The sequence below is a fragment of the Urtica dioica genome, chromosome 8 (genome assembly GCF_054948205.1).
Source record: "Urtica dioica subsp. dioica isolate 48M chromosome 8, U.dioica_male_clone48M_v1_H2, whole genome shotgun sequence".
Lineage (NCBI taxonomy): Eukaryota > Viridiplantae > Streptophyta > Magnoliopsida > Rosales > Urticaceae > Urtica > Urtica dioica.
Window position 1 is genome coordinate 34,235,706 of NC_142763.1, and position 11,171 is coordinate 34,246,876.

The 11,171-nt window shown below is 36.3% G+C and overlaps 1 protein-coding gene across 1 annotated transcript; it reads left to right on the top strand.

The window, feature by feature from the left end:
- Positions 1-7,564: 7,564 nt before the first annotated feature.
- LAZ1 (organic solute transporter ostalpha protein (DUF300)) lies at positions 7,565-11,171 on the top strand. Its single transcript, XM_089624292.1, has 8 exons — positions 7,565-7,996; positions 8,088-8,144; positions 8,318-8,426; positions 8,826-9,010; positions 9,123-9,211; positions 9,488-9,749; positions 10,117-10,371; positions 10,490-11,171. The coding sequence occupies exons 1-8, from the start codon at positions 7,841-7,843 to the stop codon at positions 10,832-10,834; spliced, it is 1,458 nt and encodes a 485-aa protein (XP_089480418.1). The 5' UTR covers positions 7,565-7,840; the 3' UTR covers positions 10,835-11,171.

Below are 11,171 nucleotides of genomic sequence, written 5' to 3' on the forward strand. Positions count from 1 at the left end.
ACAAAAATAAATATACGAGTAAAGCCAGTATTTTTATTTGAAATTTTGAATTAATAATATTTTTGACAAACCCCGACAAAAATTGCTGTTTTGTTATTTTTTTTATTCCAATTTTCACTTGCAATCTTTCTGTTACAAATGGTGTTAAATTTGGTGAAAAATACCCACGTAGACATCACGTATTGGTCAACAGAAGGAAAATTCATGTTTTGCCCCACTCGTGGCCATTGGTGTCGTGGGTATGTTATATTGTTTTCCTTATATTTATTTGAAACAAATAATTGTATGAAAAAAAAAGTATTTAAAGTGAATAAAAGAAAACAAAAACGAATTCTTTTTATTCCTGTTGTTCGTGGTTTTAGAAAATCCCCAAATTGAAACTAGATTGAAGAATCAATCTTGCGTTCAGAGCATATAAGATCGATTAAATGGAGTTAGGATTCATCGTCGCGCTGAAAATCGCGCACACAATGGAACAACAGCGGCGATGCGACAAGTGAGCCTCGGTGAGGTCCTTCGTGTTTTTGCGGCCATATCGGAGTCGAACATACATAATCCTGTGCGAAGATTTTATAGATGTACAGAGTATAAGGGTTGTCTTTAGTTTTGGGTTTGAGTTTTTCAATGAGAAAATGGTGGCAATAATACCAAATGTTTAATCAAACCATGACTTATATACTCAATCTTTTTATTATTTGGCAAAAATACCTAACGTTACTATTTTTCCATCCGTTATTACTAAGTCTTTTAGTATATAAACGGAGATACACGTGTCATTATCTTATATACTAAGTCTATTAATAAGTAAATAAATTACTTTGTTTCAATTAAATGTGATAAAATAATTTTAAAACCCTAAATATAATAGAGAAGGGTTTGTCATTCGAAATTCCCAAAATCAAAACATGAACCCTAAACACCGATACTACTAAAACTCGAATCCTAAACCTCCAAAAAATTCCAAAATCGCGTGACCTTCTTGTGTATTCTTCTTCTTCTTCTTCTTCTTCTTCTTCTTCTTCTTCTTCTTCTTCTTCTTCTTCTTCTTCTTCTTCTTCTTCTTCTTCTTCTTCTAATTTCTGAGATAGAAACTTTCAACAATGGAAGACGAGTCGTCGAGTTCGACACGGCGGAGTGGTCGGAGTTATCGCGAAGGCTCGGTGCAGACGAACTCAGCTTCGGTTGGGATTTCTGAATGAAATTGCCACTGTGACATTCTGTGGGTACAAAGGACAGCGTGGACGGAGTTAAACCCAGGGAGGAGGTTTCGAAATTGCTACAAGGTAAGGTGTTCGAAATTGCCCTGAAATAGAGCTTGTTTTTTTTTTTTTGTTAAACCAAGCGTGGACGGAGTTCAAAGGAAGAATCAGTTGATTTATTTTGTTAAACCAGGCGTGGACGAAATTGCACTGAAATTGCCCTGAAATTGCTCCCGGTTTTCTGTTGACAGTTGATTTAATTTTGCGTTGCAGTTTTTTTGTGTGGATTGACCCTGAAATGTGCAGGAGATCAAAGGAAGTGATCCCAGGACTCATCAGAAGAATCAGTGAAAAAAAAATGAGAACGAGAGATTACGAAATGAGAACGAGAGTTTACGAATTGAGAATGCGAGAATCAGAGGAATTAACCAAGAAGTGAATGAACTCGGAGACCTTAACAAGGATACTCGGAACTCAGAGAATCAGAGGAATTTCGGATTTTTCAGAGTGTTTTGGGTTATGGTTGTGGTCTGTATTTTGATGTACTGGTACTAGGTTATGGGCTATGGTTATGGTTTGTATTTCAGAGTGTTTTGGTGTAACGGTTGTATTAGCTTGTAATTTTTGTAATGGTTAAAATTAGAAGGCAATGCAAGTCTGTGTGGTTATGTACATTTTCATACCTGTAATGGTTTAAATCAGACCTGTAAACAGTTTACATTTTCATGCAACGACAAATTTGTGTGGTTATGTACATTTTCAGGCAATGCCCTATCTGTGTGGTTACATTTTCAACCCCCTAATTGCTATTGGTTATGTACAGGTCTGTTTACAAATCTGTGTGGCAAAGGCAATAAATCAGACCTGTAAATCAGTAAACATAGACCTGTAAATCAGTAAATCAGACTGTATAAATCAGTGAGGAAAACAGCTTCATTTTCAAATCAGTAAATCAGACTTTACATAATACCAAAAGGAACATGTTTTAACCCAAAAAAAGACCTGTAAACATACCAGACATGTTCTAATTACATCATTTTCAGATCCTAAATACATCACTTTTAACCAAAAAAAAAGACATGTACACATACCAATCAGGTTTTAATCCCAAAAAAAGACCTGTTAACATACCAAAAGACATGTAAACATACCAAATGACCTGTAAACATACCAAACAGGTTCTAAACCCAAAAAAGACCTGTAAAGTACATTTTCCTTCTAATTACAAGATTGAGAGGGTTGGGACTTGGCTTGTTCGGCTTGTTGCTGCCTTTTCCTTCTCTCGGCTCGCTTAATAGTCGCCGGGCTTGGATTGACCTTGACAGGTCGACCCATTTTTCTTAACTTATTGAGTCTGCAAATAAAAAAAATACATTGAATCAGATTTTGCAGCATATAAAATATAGACTAAATGAGTTTAGCAATGAATTTAACCTGTTCTACAGTTGTGTTACGACACGTGACCCTTGAATGGCCTTGTTGCTTACAGTTACTGCATCGATTTACTTGCCCTTTTCTCGATATTTTATTTATATGCTCAGGGAATAGACCAAAACCGGGTGGTACTTCATCATTTGATTTGTTTCCTTTTTTTTTTTTGTCTTCAAGGCATTGGCTGGTCAAAGGGTGGAAGTATGGGGTTTAGGCCAACTTCTGGCCACTTGTCCGGACTGGTCATCGGCTCGATAATTCCCGAGTACGCAGCTGTGAACGCTTCCTTCTTGTACCAGTCGTCAATAAACTCCATGTGCTTAAGACCCGATGACCATATACAAGCCAAGGCATGCCCACATGGTATCCCGGTTAATTGCTTGGCTCGCAAGTCAACCATAAATTGTTCGGACCCTAGGAAAGTGACTTGAAACTTCCCATTACTGGCAAAGGTTGCCTGACAATATTTGAGAATAAATACAAGTTAAATTCAAATACACACAAGCACACACGGCCACACAAACAAACACACATAAACACACAAACACACAAATACACACAACCACACACGACCACACACACAAACACGGCCACTCACACAACCACACACGGCCACAAACACAAATACACACGGCCTCAGATTATTCAGAATGAACACTTTCTTCAAAACATGCCTCTGATGAACCATAGAAGGAAATTTCATACCTAATTTGAACTGAAAATTGTCAAGACTTAATCGAGGGTTGAACTCTCTCCTACTCTTCTTCGACACCTGCTCACCATCCTCGTCATCGCTGCAGAGACTATCGAGACAACTCTCTGATCCCACGCCATCAGATTCTTCATCGTCAGCCGCTTCGACGTTGCAGATTTCATTCAACACCTCACGCCATTCTCTGCCTTTTGGGTTATGACCCTCCTCCGCGTCTGAATGATTAAACTCATTTTCCAAAAGCCGAAATCTGTCTTCCTCGCCATCACCCTGATCTGACATCGTCGATAGAGGCTGGTTTGTCGAAATCTGTCGTCGATTAGGGTTTTAGTTCGTCGATTTGGGGTTTTAGGCCTCCGTTGTTTTTTGTTTTTTTTTTTCGTTTCTTAGTGTATTCATTTTCATCTTTTACTTAATTAAAAAAATAATAATAATAGTTATTAATTGTTCAATCTTGACCGTTCAAATAACATGTAACAGACTTAGTAGTAACGGATGGCAAAATAGTAACGTTAGGTATTTTTGCCAAAGAATAAAAAGATCGAGTATATAAGTCATGGTTTGATTAAACATTGGGTATTATTGCCACCATTTTCTCTTTTTCAATTTGTGAAGCGTTGATAACAATTCAACGTCATACCAGGATAGGAATATAAAAGGATGTGGTTTCTTTGAGTGGCTAGACCCACCTATGTGTTCAAGATCGATGACGATAATTTCCGGACTGTTTAAGAAGAGAAATTCATTTGAAAGGACGATGCCAGAGTCGGACACATAAGTATTGCATGAGCAACAAGTACAGCCATTCCATGAAAATAATGAGCTAAAATAAATTACGCTAATGATTATGTTGGTTTTATTGATTATTTGTGTCTTGTTGTTCGAGTGAATTTTGTTCAAGTAATGTACTCGGTTTGGCTTTGTAACTTTTGGTTATAGTACTTGCTCTATAATGTTTGGAATGTGGTTGTGTAACTTTTGCACACTTGAACTGATATGAACATTTTAGCACATTTGCACATTCAGTTGAGTATATTTGCATATTCACATTCAGTTGAACACAATTATACAATTACACATTCAATTGAACACATTTGCACATTCACTTTAACACATTTTCACATTCAATTGAACACATTTGCAGATTCATTTGAACACAATTGCACATTCAAACTAAAATCAGGCTACATAAAAGCAGCATACGACGACAGTATATTAGCAGTCATAGAGACACGTAATAAGTTCCAAAATATCATAAACGAGTAGCATGTACTTCTACTCCACAGTTTTAGTCATCGTGCTACACTAGTAGTTTTCATATACCAGTACATATCATGTACTTCTACATCAAGTTTTTAGCCTTTTTTTAAAAAATATACAAGCTTGTATATAATCAAAGTCATAACCCAAAAAAAGTAGTCAAAATGAGGACTTCAGCATGCTTAGTCTCAGTCCTATAAACATAAACTAAGTGTCTCTGAATAAACTCCGCAGTTGCATCAGCTCATTCCTTGTGTTTTTTGTCTTGAACTTCGGGCTTCTCTAGCATTATAAGAATGATCATAATTAGCTATGTCGTTATCAAAATTAGCTATATACCATCAATGGCTGCAGTGGTTAGCTGGCTATGTGGATTGAGCTGACTGTTTTGATGGCTGTGTGGATTGAGCTTATTGTTTTGATGGCTGCAGTGTTTTTGAATAACTTAATGTTACTTTACTATAGTAGGAGTGAAGTCCGCTTCTTCCAAGTTTGATTGTGACGGTGGGGATGAGCGAGTTGAGAGAAGTAGAAGAAAGAGAGTGAAATGAAAAAGTAAAAAAAAAAAAGAGTGAGAGTAAAATAGTAAAACAAAATTTATGTATCTTAAATTTACTAATAAATTTGTCCAAATTATAATTTTAGTTGATTTCGAAAAAAAAATCTTAAAATACTAATATTCTCGTATAATATCCAACTAGAACTTTAACGCATATGTATGAGCTATATGTTCAACGCACATGTTTATGAGCAATATGTTTTGGTGTAAAAAAGATTTAGACCATTAACTTTCGGTATTTTGTTAAAATTTAAAATTCAAGCTATCTTACTAATTTTTTTTTTAATAAACGTGGGCGGTACCACGGAGAATTTCAAGCTATCTTATTCAAGGATTAACTTTTCGGGGAAACCGACCGAAAACCGATCGGAAACCGCCTTACCGGAGAGTACCGGTACCGGTTCGACATTTACCATTTTTGTTCCAATATACCGGTGGTTTCCGGCGGTTTACGATGCTTTCCGGTGGTTTCCGATACTTTTTCGGTGCTTTCCGGGGGGTTTTCGTTCGTCGCAAGCTTTTTTTTGTTAACTTTCCTTAGTTTTCGGTAGGTAAATTTCGAGGGTTTCTCAAATTTTGGGATTTTTCATTTTTTAATCATTTTTTTACTTTAATCCATGATTTCAAGGGTTTGAGCAATAAATATGAGTTATTGGTTGTTTTGTATGGTTTTCTTTGTATTTTTAGGTTTAATCTGAATTAAAATGTTGATTTTTAAACCGAATCTGAGTTTTTTGATGTTGTAGATGATGGTTTGATGATGAATATGATGATTATGATGTTGTTGAGAGGTGGTACTTGAGATGAATATGATGCTTATGATGTTCTTGAGTTTAATATGATGATTTATGATGAATATGATGATTTGTAATGATAAATAGATATCATGTATTCGTTGTATGAACTATGAAGTTTGAACTATGAAAAGTATGTTTATTTTTGCAAAATATTTGTATGAATATCCTTCGGTTTCTTACATTTTTTGTCGGTTTCCTGCCGGTACCGATTTTTTTTTTGTCTGAATATCCCTCGGTTTCTCACCCGGTAAGAGATTTACACCCAAAATTGAAGTCCCGGTACGGTAACGGTAGCGTGAACCTTGATCTTACTAATTAGCTATGTAGATATTTTTTTTTAAAGGTAATAAGACCAACTTAAAAATATAATAATTGCACGTGTTTGAAATTGTGTCTATTATCATTTTGAGCTTAATTCTGATTCCACATAAATTTATGGTTTCTTTCATTCTATGGTTTATTTAATTTGGGAACCAACTCCCCCCCCCCCCCCCCCCCCCCCCCCCCCCCCCTCTCTCTCTCTCTCTCTCTCTCTCTCTCTCATTGCTACGATCAGATAATACTATTCCTTTTCATTTCTCTTTGATTGATCATAAGCTATCGAAAAACTGTTGGCTATTTTCAATTGTAATTTCGTTGACCTAAAACATGCTGTGGAACTGGTGTCTTCTTATGAATTACGTGTATGGTCCAAATTCTGTCGGTTTTGATACTGAAATATTTAAAGCAGTCAAATTTGAATTTATATGCTCGCAAATTCTTATGGATTTGATTATGTTGCGATCGTTGTAAAAACTTCCCTGTTTTTAGGAATGTCATGTTGCTGTGTAGTCTTTGTTTCTTTTGCAGAGATGTATAATTTCAAATTTTTGGGATGAAAGGAGTTTTTCAATTGGAAATTACGATAGGGCGAACCTTGATCTTACTAATTAGCTATGTAGATATTTTTTTTTCAAAAGGTAATAAGACCAACTTAAAAATATAATAATCGCACGTGTTTGAAATTGCGTCTCATTATCATTCTGAGTTTGGTTCTGATTCCACATAAATTTATGGTTTCTTTCATTCTAGGGTTTATTTAATTTGGGAACCAACTCTCTCTCTCTCTCATTGCTAATATCAGGTAATACTATTATTTTTCATTTCTCTTTGATTGATCATAAGCTATCGAAAAACTGTTGGCTATTTTCAATTGTAATTTCGTTGACCTAAAATATGATTGGAGCTGGTGTTTTCTTTTGAATTACGTGTATGGTCCAAATTCTATCGGTTTTGATACTGAAATCATTTAAAGCAGTCAAATTTGAATTTATATGATCGTAAATTATGATGGATTTCATTATGTTGCGGTCGTTGTAAAAACTTCCCTATTTTTAGGAATGTCATGTTGTTGTGTAGTCTTTATTTTTTGTTTTTTCTTTTCGCAGAGATATATAACTTCAAATTTTTGGGATGAAAGGAGTTTTCCAATTGGAAATTACGGTAGGGCGAACTTTGATTTACAAATTAGTTATGTATATATTTTTTTTTCAAAAGGTAATAAGACCAACTTAAAAAGATAATAATTACACGTGTTTGAAATTGTCTCGTTATCATTCTGAGCTCGATTCTGATTCCATCGTGGTTTCTTCATTATAGGATTTATTTAATTTGGGAACCAACTCTCTCTCTCTCTCTCTCTCTCTCTCTGGGATTGCTTTTCAAATTTATGGGATTGCTTTTCTTTTTTACTGATGGATATTCATCATCTTCATGGTAATAACAGGATGATATGTCATTGGCTTTTTATTCGCGACCAGAAGCTTTTGTTTCGAAACTGTTGACCCCATTATGCTGGCATATTTGGTGAAGAAAATTGTGTGGTTTGAAGTCAATTTAGCTGATGATGATAGAGAATTACATCAATTTCTTGTTGGTCGAGTTAAATTTCTCGCCTCCGACATGGGCACTTTTAGCAGCCGGTGTCTTTTTACTTGTCACTCTTTCCTTTTCGATTTACCTTCTGTTCGAGCATCTTTCTTCGTACAAGAATCCCGAGGTAGATATTCGCGTTGCTCTGAATTCGGTAACCGTTTGTCTTTTGTTCTTCTAGGTTTTAATTCCCTCTTGTTTTTTACTTTGACACTCAGGAACAAAAGTTTTTGGTCGGAGTTATCCTCATGGTTCCTTGCTACGCAGTTGAATCTGTAAGTTCTTTATTTAATGTCTCTCACCTTGTCCCTTTCGTTCATTCATGAACCTGTCTCTGGATTCTCGATGTCGATCTTATGTGAATGTGTGTAGAGCTGTGTTTTTCGATATCTTATTGTCCTTGGTTGTTTATTTTGCTATTTTTTTTTAATTGAATTTTCGTTTACAGTTTGTGTCATTGGTGAACGCATCAGCTAGTGTTTACTGTGGAATACTTCGAGATGCTTACGAGTCGTTTGCCATGTATTGCTTTGGAAGATACCTCGTTGCCTGTCTGGGTACGTTTTTTACAATATCTTTTATGAATTTTGAAATTCATATTTGATATACAATTTCTTGCACTGTAGGATTTAAAGTGCTTTTAGTTCTACATGTTCTTATAGGCTTCTGGTACTGATTTTGAGCTCTCGGGTGGCACTGTACATCACTTTTTTTTCGTTATTCAGGCAAATACTTTTGAATCACTCTTAACAGGTTTAACATGTTAGAATGCTGTTAGAAAACACACGGAAGTAAATTTCTACTTTAAGGACAAGTCTTTTCTCTCTACTGCCTTTGAACACAAACACAAACTTCCTAGTAATTATTTCTTATATATCCTTAATTAAAAAAAAAGCGAATAATGTTTCTGGAGACAGTGTTCATTTATTTTTTTGCTATTTTTTCCTGATTTCTAGGTGGGGAGGAGAGGACTATTGAATTCATGGAAAGACAGGGGCGTGCAAGTTCTAAGACTCCTTTGTTAGAAAACAGTTCACATAAAGGAACTGTGAAGCATCCTTTTCCTATGAATTGGTTCCTTAAACCTTGGAAACTTGGTCAAGGATTTTACCAGATTATCAAGTTTGGAATTGTTCAGTATGTATGTTTGCTTTCACTATCATAACTTATTCTGTCCGCTCGTTAGCCATCTCCAACTGTTTTCTACGCTCTTATGAGAGAGTTTTAATTATAGATATTCTTTCATCTCGCAGATGATAATAAAGACGCTAACTGCTATTTTGGCGGTGATTCTCGAAGCCTTTGGTGTATATTGTGAAGGAGAATTTAAGTTGGGATGTGGGTAAGAATAAGATATCTCCTGCCTGAGAATTGAAGTAACGTGCTTTTGTGTTGTTTGAAGTTTCACCTTGACCGCAGCTAAAGAAAACAGTTGAAATGCAACTTGTGCTAACCATAATCTAGCTAGCATTTAATCCAGTTGGCTTCTATTCTGTTTATTTTAATTTCGAAAAGTGATTGAGATCTCGTTACACGTTCAAATTAGTTACAAAAAAAGAGTCATGAATTCCAACTTGGAAGGTGAATGTAATGGTTACGAATCCATTTTCATTTGCAGGTATCCTTATATTGCTGTTGTTCTGAATTTTAGTCAGTCATGGGCATTGTACTGCCTCGTTCAGTTCTATACAGTTACAGACGATGAGTTGGCTCGTATAAAACCGTTGTACAAGTTTCTGACTTTCAAGTCAATTGTATTTTTAACATGGTGGCAAGGTGTTGCAATTGCAGCTCTCTATGCCCTTGGTCTGTTCAAAAGTCCAATTGCTCAAGGCTTGCAGTTAAAAACAAGTGTCCAAGATTTCATCATTTGTATAGAGGTAATCCTGCTTTAGAACTCACTGTATTAATCATATTACACACACATATGTATCACCAAGAAAGAATCAAGTATCTTTAAGGTTTCGGGAAAATTAAAAAGCCCTCTGTTTTGAACGCAATGACGCAATCTTCCATGTGTAAACTCTATCATAAAAACCCCTCAATTTTTTGTATTTGTTATTTAAAAATCCTTATGTTATTAGTTTTCTCAAACAACCTTAAACCCCCAAAGTTTGTGTATTTTTTAAATGGCCAAAACAATATATAAAGGTCTGTCTGAACAATTATTCATAAAGACGAATTTAATGATAGTATTAGTCGCATATAATTTTTTTTTTGATAAATATGTATGTTTGTCCACCACAGATGTGTATTGCTTCTATCGTTCACCTGTTTGTTTTTCCGGCAAAACCGTATGAGCTGTTGGGTGATCGGTTCCCGGGAAATGTCGCGGTTCTCGGAGACTATGCCTCCGTTGACTGCCCTTTAGACCCCGACGAGGTCAGGGATCTAGAGCGTCCGACAAAGCTTCGACTTCCAAATCCAGACGTTGAAGCAAAGAGTGGTGGAATGTCGGTCAAAGAAAGTTTCCGAGATGTCTTCATTGGCGGCGGAGGATTTGTAAGTCTTCTCTATGACATTATTTTCTGTTTTTAATTTTTTTTTTTTAAAAACGTTTCCAAAATGACCATAGAGATCCCGAAATTGAAATAATCCTGTCTTTCCTCGCGCGTTGCAGATCGTGAACGATTTGAAGTTCACGGTAAACCAGGCAAGGACACCCGTGGAGAAGGGGATCACAAAGTTGAACGAGAAGATGCACAAGATTTCCCAAAACATAAAGAAGCACGACAAGGACAAGAGGAGAACGAAGGACGACAGCTTTGTGGGGTTGCCGAGGGTGATCCGTGGGATCGACGACCCTCTCTTGAACGGCGCCGTCAGCGACAGTGCTTTCTCGCGGGGAAAGAAGCACCGCCGCAAAGCCGGTTACGGCAGCGCCGAGAGTGGCGGCGAGAGCAGCAGCGACCACAGCTACGGCGGCTTCCACATCAGCGGCCGCAGATGGGTCACCAAAGACTAGTACTTTCTCGTTATCGGAGCCGATGATGCTCATTTTTTACGCCAAGCCCACACAGAGCCTGAATTTTCTCGGGGATTCTTAAGCTTTTTTAGGACTGCTATTATGATGTGATTATTGATTCGGAATCGTTTTTCTGTACAGAAGAAGAGCTTACTGTGGGTAAGGGTATTGTTTATAGAGGGAGAAAAATAAATACATTGTCCCCTTCAAAAGACTTCAAAACTGAGATATGTGAAGTAACTGAATTATCTTTTGAAAATTCAAACGTTAGAGTTTCTTTTCACCCTTTCTTTGTTTCTTAGAAGCTGATAATGGAAGTCAACAGTTTTTTATTGCA

Bases quoted from the DNA above. Each gene is read 5' to 3' on its own strand.
- LAZ1 (XM_089624292.1), top strand. From the start codon at position 7,841: ATGATGATAGAGAATTACATCAATTTCTTGTTGGTCGAGTTAAATTTC. The intron at 8,145-8,317 runs GTAAGTTCTTTA...TTTCGTTTACAG, and splicing joins CTTGCTACGCAGTTGAATCT to TTTGTGTCATTGGTGAACGC. The intron at 9,212-9,487 runs GTAAGAATAAGA...TTTCATTTGCAG, and splicing joins GAATTTAAGTTGGGATGTGG to GTATCCTTATATTGCTGTTG.